This window comes from Ovis aries, chromosome 10 (assembly GCF_016772045.2).
Source record: "Ovis aries strain OAR_USU_Benz2616 breed Rambouillet chromosome 10, ARS-UI_Ramb_v3.0, whole genome shotgun sequence".
NCBI classification, from domain to species: Eukaryota; Metazoa; Chordata; class Mammalia; order Artiodactyla; family Bovidae; genus Ovis; species Ovis aries.
The window spans coordinates 84,883,962-84,898,467 of record NC_056063.1 but is presented as its reverse complement, the minus strand read 5'-3'; the positions used below and the strand labels follow the sequence as shown (position 1 = coordinate 84,898,467).

At 56.4% G+C, this 14,506-nt stretch overlaps 1 protein-coding gene across 7 annotated transcripts in view; it reads right to left on the bottom strand.

The window, feature by feature from the left end:
* Window positions 1–3,864: 3,864 nt before the first annotated feature.
* ARHGEF7 (Rho guanine nucleotide exchange factor 7) overlaps window positions 3,865–14,506 on the bottom strand; it is a 100,976-nt gene continuing 90,334 nt past the window's right edge. For 6 of the 7 annotated variants that reach the window (XM_042255070.1, XM_042255073.1, XM_042255072.1 and 3 more), the window contains 3 exons: window positions 7,199–7,298; window positions 6,975–7,029; window positions 3,865–6,128 (listed from right to left, as the gene is read on the bottom strand). In XM_042255070.1, coding sequence (XP_042111004.1) covers window positions 6,006–6,128; window positions 6,975–7,029; window positions 7,199–7,298 — 278 coding nt within the window. In that variant the 3' untranslated portion in view covers window positions 3,865–6,005. Of the gene's footprint in view, window positions 6,129–6,974; window positions 7,030–7,198; window positions 7,299–7,545; window positions 14,258–14,506 lie in introns of those variants that run through there. The other variant, XM_042255074.2, reaches the window with a different exon arrangement.

Genomic DNA, 14,506 nt, shown 5'->3' with positions numbered 1-14,506 from the left:
CTCTGTCCAGCAGCGCCCGGGGCCGTGCTGCCGTCCACTGGGTGTAGCTCAGCTGTTTGGAGTGTATGGTCCAGGGTCCACAGCCTGCCATCAGCCCAGGGAGACCCCCAGCACTGTGAGCAGACACCCCCACCCTCCCAGAGGTGCTGGGGTCCAGCCCCGGTAGATCCAGGGTAATTCGAAGCGGGGACGGCATGGGCGAGGAAAAACTTATTTATTTATTTAATTAGAAATATAAGATTAGATTAGGAAGAAATAATGTAGTAGGAAAATTAAGTGGAGAAAAGAGGCTGAATAACTTGGTTTACGTGGAAAGCCAATAAAGCTTCAGACGAGGAGCTTGCACCATCTACATTAGGCCACCGGCGTCCTCCTGAATAGCAGGGGGTGCCCCACCTTGGGCTCCCTCTCGTGTGGATCTTAGAAGCCGGGGCAAGTAAGTAGACATGGCGAGCCTCCACACCCCAGATGGGAATTCAGCCAGAAAACAGAGTAAAGAGGAGACACGGGGAAACCAGTCCAGCAACTGGCCCGGCCTCTGTTGTCTAGGAAGGCCTTTCATACCTTTTTTTGTACATAGAGATCAATGGATAATGTAAAATTATGCAGCGTCAGCAGCCCTGACTCTTATCAAAACCAGGCTTTCTCTCTGCACACCTAGTTGTATACACAAGTCTTAGATGATTTACATCGTCTTCCGGCCAGAGAGCCAATTAGCATTTTACAGCCTTTTTTTCTGATAAGGGTTTTTCAACCAGAAGACTTATTTGTGTTGTTCTTCCCAAAGTCTGGTGCCACTCTCAGAAAGCACTAAATAAAGTTACATTCCTACATAGCAAAGATACAGCAACTTATAACAAGTAAAAGGGAGTACAGCGATTTATAACAAAGAAAAGTAATTAACTCAAAAGTCTAGTGTTGTTAATATCAAAACTATTATATTCCTTTTTCTATATCCCAATTACATTAATATCCTTCAGGTGCCTAAAAGATAAAGAATGTGGAGGCCTGGCAGCAGTCATTGAGTCAACAGTGAAAACCTGTCACCAATATGATTTTTGGCTCTTTAGAAAAGGCTCTGTATCTTTAAGATGCTTTAAGCTTTGTGCCTCTTGCGGTTGAGGAGCTATAAACAATTCACAAGTTGTAAAAAGTCAGGGGGAACCTGTTAGGCAAGTTAGAGAGCCATCAGAGGGGGTTTTAGCTGAAACATTCCTTTCAAATGCAGAAGACTGAAGCCCTGAGGTAGCTTTTTCCAGAGAGTCAGAAGAGTGGAAAAGCATAGTACAACAAAATCAGGCCGACTCTGGTTTTGGGGGTACGTGCTCAGGAAAACTCGGGGAACCCCTGAAGCCAGGCCACGCCTTTGCGTTTTGTCGGGCTTCCCTCCTCATGACTGTTGCCACGGGCGGGATTCCTCACACCGGCTCCCGGCACAGAGGGGTCTCTAAGCCACCCCGAGCCCGAATTCACCTCTGGACATGTCCCATCGTGGAATCTCACAACACGTAGACCTGAGTCTGGTGTCTCACGCCTGCTGTGTTCAGGATGCATCTGGGGGGCGCGGGTGCCAGACCAACCCCCTTCATGGCTCCAGGACAGCCCTCCACGTGGCGGACGTCCTGCTGACCCGTCCGTCCTCTGACGGACGTCTGGGCTGTCCCACTTCTTCGGCCGCTACGTGTAACACCACTGTGGACGTCCACGTACGGGTTTTCTGTGCACATGGGTTCCCACCTCCCTCGGACACAGCCCCAGCCACGGCCTCCCTGGGTCAGGCAGTGGCTCCAGGCTCAGCTTCTGAGGAGCGGCCAGGCTGTCCCCAGAACGGCCGCCCCAGTTCACGTTGCTGCCGGGAGTGTTGGCAGCCAGGTACCCTCCTGGGAACTGACTTCACACCACCGTGCAGTGGGTTCACGTTCATCGATGGACCAGCTTCCAGGGAAGCAGTGGGGAAGGTCACGTGCGGCCGTGCGAGGGCTGGGTCAGCGCAGGGAAGCCGGGGAGGTGAGGGCACTCAGGACAGGCCCCCAGGGCAGGGCTGAAGTGCTGGCTCAGGTGGGTGGGGCGGGGGCCCGGGTCATCACAGTGCTGGCAGGACCCAGAAAGAGCAGACGGACCACCCCTCTGCGCCCAGGAAGCCCAGGGTCTGTTGCCCACTTTGCTGACCGGCCAGGCTGGCCTGCAGGGGCCCACGGGGAGCTCACGGGGGCCTGGGCTGGCATCTCCTGTTATTGGCCGAGCCTTTTCCCTGGTGACGTGATTTTAGCCGAGAAGATGTGGTCTGTCCTGGACCCAGAGGTCTTCCCGTGGGAACCGTGGGAGCCGCCCTGGCTTCTCTCAAATAGAAGACGTTCCTCCCCAGTCAGTGCCAGGGAGGGGATGGTGGTTAGCTGGGAACCTAGCCACACGCAAGTGGCCTCTGCGAGGGGAGGTGCCCCAGGCCAGCGGGGGGACAGGCCAGCGCTGGAGCTGAGTCCACATCCCCCCCGGGACAGGTCTAACGGTATCTCCCGGAAAGTCCGTTCCAGTCCTGACCCCGAGCACCCATGCACATGTCCCCAAGTGAAGCTGGGCCTCTGCAGACGCCATCGGTTTGAAGTCTAACCCAATGGGACAGGCGTCCCTCCAGGGAGAGGAAGCAGAACCACGGGGGGTGGGCCCAGGGTGGACAAACGGACACACGCCAACAGAGGCTGAGCCCAAGGCCCCGGGACGTGCCACCACGGGGGCCGGGAGGGGACCCCCAGGGCCAGGGCCTCCAGAGGGACAGGCCGCCACCACGTGGGCTCCCAACTTCAGGCCTCAGGACCCCGAGATGAGGCTCTGCTCTCAGAAACCACCCAGTTCACCACCCCTGCCACAGCGGCCTCAGGAAACCAGCGCCGTCATCCGTTTTGCTGGACAGTAACCAGGTCCAATCCCTGGTCAGGGAACTAAGCACCCACACACAGCATGGTGTGGCCAAATAGAAAAATTTTAAAACTGAGCCAGAGGCGTGTTGGCACCACCTGCACTCGAGGAAGCCTTCCAAAGGGCAGATGTACCGCCACGTGCTTCCCTGTGGTCTGACCCAGAGACGATGACAGGGGCGCCCGGGCCGTCTGACGGAACGCGTCCTGAACACGGAGCCCCGGGCCGAGACCCTGACCATGCCGTCAGCTCCATCCTGTGTGGCGGAAGCTCCAGGGAAGCGGGGCGGATGTCCTGGGAACGCCGCCCCCCACCTGGCCTGGTTGCTCCCCAACACCTGCCTCCACCAGCACGGAGTGGAGGGAGGGGCGAGGCCATCTCCTGCCACGCGGCTCTGAGGGGCCCACGGGGCCCAGGGAAAGGCGTCTGCCCTCCACCAAGCCCCACTCAGGGTCGACCTGGACCTCCTGGGGTGAGAGCCTTCGGCCCCCAGACGGCAGTCTGTCCTTCCCCCAGACTTGTTCTCATTTTTCACGCGTGCTAAGTCGATTCAGTCGTATCCGACTCTGTGACCCCATGGACCATAGCCCGCCAGGCTCCTCCGTCCATGGGATTCTCCAGGCAAGAACACTGGAGTGGGTTGCCATTCCCTCCTCCAGGGGATCTTCCCGACCCAGGATGGAGCCTGCCTCTCTTACGTCTCCTGTGTTGGAAGGCAGGTTCTCTACCCCCACTGCCACCTGGGAAGCCCTTCTCTCGAGCTTTGTTTCCTAACTTATCTTCAAATATTCCCAAACTCTAGATTTTAAACATAAATGTGATATTTTCCAGCATCAAAAATTCACACCAGAATTTTAAAATACAAAAAAAAAAAAAAAAAAATTCAGAAGGATAAAGGTAACACACACATATGCCAAAAAAAAAAAAAAATACAAACAATAAAGTGACATGTTTGTAACATAAGAAAAATAGTCAGTTTAATGGTAATTACAACAGAGCGTGAGTAGTCAAGACCAGGACACCACGGGGGCGTCCGCGGAGCACCAGCACAGCTGTGAAAGGAGCCCCTGCACGTCCTACGGAAACACGGGCGCAGCCACCGGGGGCCTGTGGGGAGTTCTCGACGACGGCTCAACCTGCTGCAGAGCACGCCTCCGCAACGGCTCCGGCGCGTCCCCTCCCGCCCGGGCGAGGACGTGGCTCCGTCTACTCGTCCGTGGAAAGTGAGGCAGAGGCGACTCCAACAGGCAGACGGCCCCTTCCTGACATCCCCTCCACTGACAACAGCACAGGTCTGTAGGAAGAACTGCTCAGATGCATCGTCTCTGCTTCCTCGAAAAACCCTGGGACCCGGGAAGGATGCGTCACACAAGCATGTCAATGGCCACCCACCGGGAGGGTTGAGAACACACGTGCTCAAGTCAGCAGTTAAGGCAGGCTCTGCAGGCACCCCGCCAGGGTGCGGGCAGCACCGCCCACCACAGAGTGCTGGAGAGTCAGGTGAGGATGCGGTTCCTGAGTTAGAATTTGCGCGCGACAGCAAACTTCAGCACGCGATTGGCTATTTCCCACTACAAGGTCTCATGTCTCACCAAAGGGCCTCCCACGAAAACGGGGCTCACCAAACACTCCAAGGGCCATCTTCCCAGCCCTGCCACTAACGAAGAAAATAAAACCTAAACACAAGAAGTCGGCAGTTCTCGTTACACGGTCCAGGCCTTCAAGGCCCCAGACACCCTCCCCCCTGCCCCCTCCCCCCCCCCCCACCCCGCCCCGCCCCGGAGCAGGGGAGGCTGAGGGCGGGGCCACGGGCACCCAGACCAGCAGCTGCTCCAGCTCGGGGGCGTCCGGCCGATGCAGACAGAGGAGCGCAGGTCACAGTCACGTCTGACGCCACGCAGGCATTTCCGAGACACCCCTGATCCAGGGGCTGGAGTTTGGGCTTTTAAGGACACGACACTTGTCCTCTACAAGTTCATCTCACTGTACAAACGACCTCTTCAGAAGAGCAGGGCGGAGGAGCAGGTCCCGTGAACTGGCTGGACCCTGGGCGGGGCTCCGGGCCTGAGGACAGGCCCCCTCCTATGGGCCTGCCAGCTGGACTCAGCGTGGGGGGGGGGCCCTCATCTCGACACCCCCTTCTCGGGGCGTCTCGGGCATGTTCCACTGCGCGATTCGTGCAGAAACAGTGCAGACGCTGCCTCCTCAGCAAGCACGGAAGGCCTGCCCGCGCACCCGACGGGATGGCAGGTGTTGGGGTCAGAGCGGCCTCACACAGCGGCCACCTGCGCCCGGCAGCGCGTCCTCATGGGCTGCAACGACGTGCAATAAATAACACACTTTATTTACAGGCTTCAGGGAGCTGCTCCTTCTGGGAGGACGGGACGGTGCACCTGGCCGAGTCACCAGGCCAGCCCCAGCCAGGCACCCTCTGCCATGCACGTGCTCACAGGGGCGGGCATGCGCCCAGCTGCCACGGGGCCCGGGGGCAGCAGGCGCGGTTCTCGGGTTCGGGGCCAAGGCGAGGCCCCAGGTTCAGCCCAGTGCTGCACACGGACTGTGACCCTGCTCGACCGGGAGCCTGCGGGCGTAGACGGGGCCCCTGCGGTCTACAGGCCCCGCAGGCAGACACTGCGGGCGGTGTTTCTGGAGAGCCTCAGCACAGCAGGCACCCCCAGAGACACCTGTGGGTCTGCAGCCTCCGGTGCCCACGAGCAGTGAGCTTGAGCCCCAGGGCGCGGGAGCAGAGAGGTGAGTGCAAAGGGACTGCGACCCAGCAGCCAGCCCAGACGGAAGCCCCTCCGTGTGCGTTCAGAGCGGGACATTTCCAGGGAACATCCACAGGACACTGACAGGCGTTCACTCGGAGCCCGCAAGTCCAGACGCCGCCACTGTGCTCACTGCGGGATGAGCTACTGGGTGTGGGGGGACGCGGTCTGGGCTCGGCCTGGAGCTCACGGCCGCCCGGCTGCAGTCTCCACGCACGGCCCCGCCAGCAGCCTGAGCGTCAGGGGCGGGGCTGCAGCGACGTGCTCCGTGTAGGGCTCCGGCTCAGTCTCGGAACCGGTCTTAACGGAGCACCAGGACACCCCTCAGAGGTTCGTCTCATCCCAAGCAGGGTCATTCATGTTCTTGAGAACCTTCCTCACCAGCTTCTCCAGGTCTTTGCGGGCTCTCTGCTCTTCCTCCAGAGACTTCTTCATCTTCTTGTTGTCCTGCGGGTGAAGAAGACCGCAGGAGGTTAACCACCATTGGCACCAAAGGGGACCCCTCCCCAAGGAGATGGGCCCCCGCTGAAGGAGCCCGCCCTGCACCGCGGCCAGGGGAGCGGCTGATGGGGCCCCCGAGGGTCTCAGACGCAGGGCGGCTCCTGGCACCGGGACAGCCCACAAACGGAGAAGGCCCAGCACTCACGACTGTGAACCACAGAATCTACAAAACACAGAGTGGGAGTGACCGAAAGGAACCAGCAGGGCTCACGTCCCTCCTGGTCTCCCATGCCTGCGAGAGTCTCCACGGCACCAAGAAGGGGGCACAGAGGCCGCTGAGTCAGGGGCCCCGTCACCCCCACCGTGGCTGATGCCAGCACCGCCCCTGGGCGGGCAGAGCGGCAGGCAGCCGGCAGGGGGCAGCTCTGGGTGCGTGGCCGGTCCCCTGCCGTCCATCCAGCCCAGGCCGGCCGTGAGCTGCGTCTCGCACACGGGAGCCACCGACACGATGCAGCTCACACCAGTCTGCTCGGCGAGGCAGCCCAGTCTAACTGGCTTTTTTATGGGTCTTCTCAAGAACCTGGACCACGCGTGGCACCTGGTGACAAGAGAACAGCCCCTGCTGGCGCCCAACACCAGCGCGGTGGAGAGAGTGCTTAACAAGTCGCCTTGAAGACGCGCCTCCCGCGGCTCACGTTCACAGACCCACTGCTGATCTGCTGCTGAGATCCAGACCCCGAGAGGAGGCTCCTGCTCCGGCCTCACGGTGCTCGTGGACAGCTGGCTTCAGGTCTAACACCGTGGTTCCCTCGTCGGCCCCGTTAAAACGATTACAGACAGATGGCAACTCACCTGTCGTAGCTCCTGGACTTCATCTTTTAGCGCGTACACGGTGTCGACGAGACTCCTAGACAGAGAGGGGGCACCGTGAGCGAGGGTCGCGAGCACCCCACTTCACCCCGCGCCCGCCCCCCTCAGCCCAGCTCCAGTAAGGCCCGATTCCACGCACGGGGTGTGGACCTCAGCCAGGAAGCCCCCCCACCACAGACACTTTAAAACACTGAGACACAGCTTACTTTTCTTCTATCACTGTCTGACCATTACTTTTAGTCTCTTCAACTATGATTTTCTCTTCTTCTGGAAGCAAAACTTGTGGAGCAGATTCTTTGCGTGAACCTGTCATCATTTAAATAAAAAAAAGAAACCCACAGGTAAATACCACAGCAGAGCTAAAAGGACTTGACTATATAACACTACTTGATTACTAATATTAAATTCCAGGTGTTAATTCCAGTATGTTAAGAAATACATACTCTAGATAAAATGGGGATGGGTAGCCTTTACCAACTCCCTCCCCCTCTGTAGACTGAAGCCAAGCCTCCCTTCAAGCCCATAGCATGACAGGGCAAAGGAAACATTAGTCTTTTTTTTTTTTTTTTTCCAATTTATTGAGCTTCAGTTTCTGAATCTGGATTATCGATCTTTTAAAAAAATTTTCAACACGTAGTAAGTTGAAGATTCTGACCATATCGACTTGGGCATTTTGGAGGAAATAATCAACTACTGGGGGATATTCAAATCAATCAAATTTTGTGCCATTTTATTCCAGGAAGCTTAGGAAGAACCATCAGATCACACAGAAGACATATTCCAATATTTATCAAGTCAGTGAACTGGTCCTTAAAACATTTAACTCCAGAGCAACAGCTAAAAGTGTTACAGCACATGGTTAAGAAAAAGTTTATTACTGATCCTCTTATGAAAACTGTATTTACAGTCCCTGGAATATAAACATTTTTCCAAAAGGAGGAACACTGTTTCCAATATTACAGGGATATTTATGTCATTTAACCAAGACCCAGCACAAAAGCTTACCCGGGACAGTGGCCAGAGAAACCATTACTGCAAAACAGGGTCTTCAGAAATTAACGAGAATTAAGCCTCATATAAGGGTGCAAGGAAGAAAACCACCTTTTTAAAGAGCTATACAGCACTGACGTGCACCATTCCAAGTTTTGAAAATGACGTCAGATGCATCCGAGGAAGGACGCGGCCCGCCGCAGCCCCTGCTGGTGGTTGCTGAGATAAACGCAGCTTTCTCGCTGATACCATCCACCTGGCTGTTTGGTGCACACGCTTTAACCACGGAGACGGCGCTTCGGCCCGCCCGACCTCGTCTTCTCTGCTTTACCCTCGGTTCGCCTTCCCAAAGGTCCGTCACAGTGGACGAGGGCCCCGGGCATCCTCACGTGGCAGGAGCATTCGGTACAACACACGCTTTCAGGACAGGACTTAATGGTTCCAACCAGCCTCTCACCACAAGCTCACCCTCCTCTGAAAGAACAGGGCCTGTGGCAGCTGTCGACGCTCCTGATGCGGGGACCAAGCACCCCCTTCACTCCCGGGGCGGCTGGCGACAGGGAGGAGGGTCTGGTTCACCGGGCCAGGTGACCCTGCTGGCCACCGTGCGGGGCGTCTGCAAAGCCCGGCTCTAGCCCCGTCCCGCAGACAGGGAGGCCGAGCTAAAGAGTAGCATCTGGCCTGAGAGGGAGGCCGCCCAGCCCAGGGGGGCACAACACGTCACAGCGCCAACGTCCCGACAGACGGTCTCCTACACCAGCCGAGGCACGGTGTCTACGTGTCCTAGGACATCGGTGTCGTAACCACGGGGACTACTCGCAGCCCTGCCATGGCCGGAAGGAGCTGCTGTGCTGGAGCACGTCTGTACGAGCCCCTGCCTGTGGCTTGAGCTTGTCAGCTGCTGTTCACAGACGACCCTCCACTAGTGACTTGTGCTCACACTGAGACGCGGGTCCTGTGGTGACAGCTCCAAGGCTGCGGGAGGCGCGGGGGGCGGGCAGCGCCCAGCTCACACCCGGCCTGGCACAGCGACCGACCTGCAGGCTTTTCAGGTCCTCCAAGCCCTGGGCCCGGGGAGGGACACGTCCTGAAAGGCTTCGTCCGGCTGATGACGATGACCGGCTCCAGGGGCCTCATGCGGGGCCGCGGCCACGCTGTCTTCTGGGCCTTTCTCAGCACACACTTCTGGGATGTCTGGGCCACGTGCGGAAGTACCGCTTAGGGAGGAAACGCACTCGGGAAACACAACTGAGAGGCACAGAGGCCGCCGGATTAAGAATCTGAAGGGCCAGGCACCCAAACTTCCGACACCAATGCCAGCGTTGGCCATGTTCCTGCTGGGAGGAGGGACAGCGTGCTATTTCCCCTGAAAACAGACAAGTATTCCTAAGGACTCTGCTGTGTGGACCACACGTCAGGGAGCAAAGGGCTCCACTTGGTTTCCCTGTAAACAGAAGCAGGTGAGTGACCTGGGACCCTGGCACCCCCGGGGGTCCTCACTGTTACCTGCTCTGCCCTGGAAGCTGTGTGCCACTGTCAGGCCAAGGGCCACCAGGGTGGACCGGTCACGGGCAGCCTGTAACATGTTTCTTCACCCAAACTAGCTAATGAGACCACAGGCTGAACGTGTTTTTTCATATAAGTGCCTTAGGAAGATTAAATTCTACGTTTATTTCTCAATTATTTTTGCATCTTCTAGCTTCGAAGCCTAGGCAACCTATTTACGTTACACGTTTGTAGCAATGAAGTCTTCAAATGATACACAGAACAGAAGCGCAATGGAGGGGGCGGTGGTGTCCACTCTGAGGAGCAGGGCTGTGCAGGGGCTGGGGCTGCAGGCCTCGGGAAACTCAGGCCTGACACCAAAGCTCGGAGCCTCAACTCCATCAGCCGCAAAAAGAGAGCAAGACCCACCACCTCTGCAGAGGCCACTCTGACAGGTGTCTTCTACCAGATGACATCGTAACCACACACTCCACGATGTGAGGTGACTGTGAGACCTGATCCAAGAGCTGCACGTGCAAGAAGGACACCGCCCTCATTTTGGCAGACACGCTGAAAGCACGCGAGAGCAGGTGAAGCTACGTGACGGACAGGAAGTGTCGACGGCTGGATTCCTGACACGTGCCGACGTGAGAAACGCCACTGAGGATGTGCCGGTGAGCCAGGAGGCTTGTAAGTGAAGAGCATTCATCAGCCTGCACAGAACCCCTCAGGCTGCCTAGTTTCAACACACTTTTGTGAAACAACTGAAAAAAAATTGCAAGTCTTTCAGCAAAACAACAAAAGAATATTCTCTAACCAAAGTTTCTAAGTAAGTCAACTGTTTCTATGAGAACAAAGCTCTAGAAAGTAAGCAGATTTAACAAGCTTTCTCTAAGATCAGTTCAGTATTTTTAAAAGCATCACAGCAAATCTTCTCTGAATTAGTTAGGCTGGAAAAAGAATTCCAGAGCAGAGCCTCCAAACACGGCTGTCACTTTGAAAGCCTCCACTGTGGGGCTGAGACACGGGAGCGTGTGCTCACGGAGGCGCCAGCACACACAGGGTCTGCATCTCCCCAGCTCTGTGCTCAACACAGAGCTCTGTGTCTCCAGGAGACCACCGGGATTCTGCAGCACCTCACTGTGGAAACCACTGAAAGCTGTAGCCGCTTCCTGGAGGTTCACAGTGCCTAAGATTTCCAGCAAAAGTACCCATTTAACCTGAATTCAGCATTACCTAAATCCGAGTGCTGAACACTTCCTCCATCATCAAAAGGAACATTTTGCAGCTTTCTGGCTAACGTTCTGAGGAGTGTGAGCCAGCACACGACCCTGCACGTGTCTGTGAGTACACACACAAGCACTGCGTGGCTTTGCTGTGGCTCAGTACAGGGGTCTTTCCTCAGGGCAGACCCAGCCGCTGCCGGCTGACAAGCACTCAAGAACTGCTGCCAGCAGGGGTCGCTCTGCGCCCTCAGCTGGGGACGGAGCAGGCGCTGGGGACCCGTGAACTCCCTGGGACCGGTGACCTGGAAGCTGGAGACCCACTGAGAACCTGTCCCCTACATCTGTCACAGGTCCCCAGGGGGCCGTGGAGCTGAGTCTGAGAACACACAGGTGCAGCTCCTCCGCCTTGTGGACAGAGAGCTTGCCCAGACAGCAAGCAGAGGGCCTCGGCCCCAGGCACTGTCACGGGGCGGGCAGGCCACCCCCGGGGGGCACCCCTGAAGGTCTGCAGCTCCAAACTCAGGGGCTGCGCTGTGCACGTGGGTCCGGGCTGGGGGCCGGCCGCCTGGAGACCCTGAAGACCGGGTAGGGTCTTTCAGAAGCGAGTGTCCGCTTCTGCGGCCAGCCGTGGAGTGCCTTTACAGCACAGTTCACGTGACTTCTTGTAACTCACAGACACCGAAGTAACTTTCAGCATGAAACAAAACGCTAACATTTTAAAAATTCTACTCAGTAAGATCTCTCCGTTAGGCCACTGTTATTTCTGGCTGTGATAAGGTTCCAATTCATTTTTCTTAGGGAAAAACAAAACAAAACCACAAGGCCCCTCCTCAGAGAAGGCTGTCCACCCGGCCACCATCTGCACCCCGGCCTGGTCCCAGACCTGCCACAGGCACCTCTGTTCCTCCCATTCTGCCTCTCCTGGTCGGCTAGACACGCACTCTACAAATAAAAACTAAAACCTGAGCCCTTAGCCTACGGAAAGGAAACACTGAAGGTGGGCTTTCTTCCTTTTATGCACAGCCCTGACTCCACCAAAAGAGAGGAGGCAAGAGAGCACTCTTCTTTCTGAAGACGAATCTCCCAGTGAGCAAAAATTTCTTTACGAAAGAATTAGAGGGAAACAGATGACATAAACACAGAAGCGTCGTCTCGCGTCATCTGAAACATTGTTAACCTAAGAAAGTGCAGGCTTTGCCATCGAGGCAGGTACGAGGTGAGCACCGCCCCGCCGTCCTGCGGAAGATGCTAGTTCCAAACAGCCGAATCACAGTGAACCGCAAATTCTGCTCCCCCAGCCCCAACCCCCCTCCATGTAACACATATTAAAAGCCAGAGGCTAGCAAATGCAAAATTTATTTCAACTGTACATAACAGACGTCTTTTTTTGAATATAAAACAAACACTTCGTTGCCATATGCAGCCACAAACAGGAGTATGCATACTGTACTGTACAATGGACATTCAGGTACACATCCGACTGGGTCCGGAGCGGCAGGCGCCCACGGAGAACGGCTCTCCCGCTCACAGGCTGAAAGCACAACACGCAGGTTTTTTCAAGGTCTTCACCACGATACACACATCCCTGTGTTTCGGCAGTTTTATGCAAAACACGTGATACAGCTTACAGACTTGTGGCAAGCATCGATTCAATGGGAAAATTTGAGCCGCTGGCCAAGGGCCCGCAAATGGCTTAAACCTACCTTCTAGCTCAGATTCTTCCCCCTTCCGTTATAATACTAACTGTACACAGAGATATTACAGAATGGCAGAAACACAGGTACTGGCTCAGCACGACTGAAGTTCCGCAAAAGTGGAAACACTGTCCGTGGCACGCCCCGTGAGAACGGCTTTCAAGCCAATGGCACGGATACTTCCAGATAGGTCACAAGGGCAAATGGTGCCAGACTTCAGAACAAACCCAGACAGCCAGCCAGGTGGCCATTCTGTAGTGATCTTAGAATCAACAGAAAATCATTGTCAAAATGGCTTTAATTGGCACAAAGAGGAATTGTGGGAAATAGGAAAACTTTGGTGTTTGGAATATCAGTGTCAGGACAACCCATTTGGCGTTCAAGAGATGACATCTGGCGTTCAAGAGAAACCCAGGCGCCACACAGCACGGCCTGAAAACCCGCATGCACCGAGGCCCAGCCCGACCCACTCACAGTCTCTGAGCAGAGAGAAACTCCTGCACCGTGAGAACCTGGAAAGCTGTGACGTCGCCTGATGTGACATGAAGTAAAACACGCTTCTGAGTTCACTGCATGACATGAAGCATATGAGCCATCTGCTACTTGGCTGAACGTATATAATCTCCCTCCCACGCGTGAATACTGGGCGCCGACTAATTCTAAAAGACTGCTCCTCAACTTTCTTATTTACACTAACTGATATAAAAATACGAACTCTCCAGGTGGCATAAGCAGCTCAGTAGACACTCAGGGACAGACGGACGTGTGCGACTCCTGGCTTTCCTAACGAGCCCCCGCCTGTGGCCCTGGCCCTCCGGCACAGCTTCTGCCGGGACCCCAGGAAGGCCACGGGGACCAGCGCTGTGCACAGCAGGACCAGCTGCCCGGGCCCGGGGCGCAGGGCACCAGCTCACAGCCACTCCGTGCAAACAAGACTGGACCCCTGCACGCCTGGTGCCGGCGGAGGCAGGGCACTGAGCACACAGGGCCACAGCCGCCCCATGGGGAGGGGAAACGCCACCCCAGCTGTCACAGTGTCTTGCTTTCTGAGGCTGGTTTCAGGGTGTCCCCAATGCACAGCGGAGTGTGACGGGGAGGGGTCTCGCCCTCCCGCCCAGTGTGGACCGTGTGTGCACTGGTGCCACAAGCGTGTGCCACGAGGCACAGTCAGTTTTTCGTGAAGCAGGAGCCAGTCCAAGGGAGGGCAGTGAGAAGCTTCCCACAACAAACCCCAGGGAAGTAGGGGCATCCCCAGATGTGAGATGTTCTCGTAAGTGTGTTACACGGCAACTTGGTAAACTTTTGGGGACTCGTATCGCCATGGCAACCGAGAGTGAGGGTGATGTTCCACCGGGGCTGTGAAGGGAGTGTCCCTGCAGCTGAAAACAAGCACGTGTGCCTGCAGGCCGTGGGCTCAGACCTGGGAGTTGGGGTGGGCGACTTCCTGGGTACACACACAGCCTGACCTACGCGCTCAGAGGCCGGACTCCCGCCCTGCACTGCAGGGGCACCGGTTTGCCAAGTGCCTTCTAAGAGAAACTCCTCCAACTAACGGAAGTTTGGGGTATGACATGCAGGTGTCTGGCCTGCGGGGAACTGGGGCCCGGAGCTGGCCGTCTGCGGGGTGTGGACGTGCCCCTCGCGCGCCTGCCCAGGCCCAGAGCTCACACCCGCCGCGCTGACAGAGGCTCCTCCTGGGCACCCAGGGCAGCCGAGCACTCGGCCATGTGGTCTGGACTCAGCTCTGGAGGTACGGTTCTTCTCATCTCTCCACAACTACTGGACTGGCGTGTCCTGCACACCCACACAATTACGTCCCTGTACGGAAGGCCAGAGTCTCCTCCAGGTCGCTGGCACTTAGATCACAAACCTGTGTGGTTTCGGTATAAAATACAAAAGTGTTCATACAGCTGTATCTAAAACGAAACAAGACAGTCGCTACACTGAGAATAAAAACCCTAACCATGTCACGTGGGGCTGTAAGACCACCGCTGCCCATGGACAGAGGACCCTCGGTGTAGCTTGTGGACACACCACCGCTTTCCACAGTCAGTCGCCTGAGTGGACACTTCACGTGGCCAGTAAGCCCCACAAAATACAACGGGAAATATCAGAAATG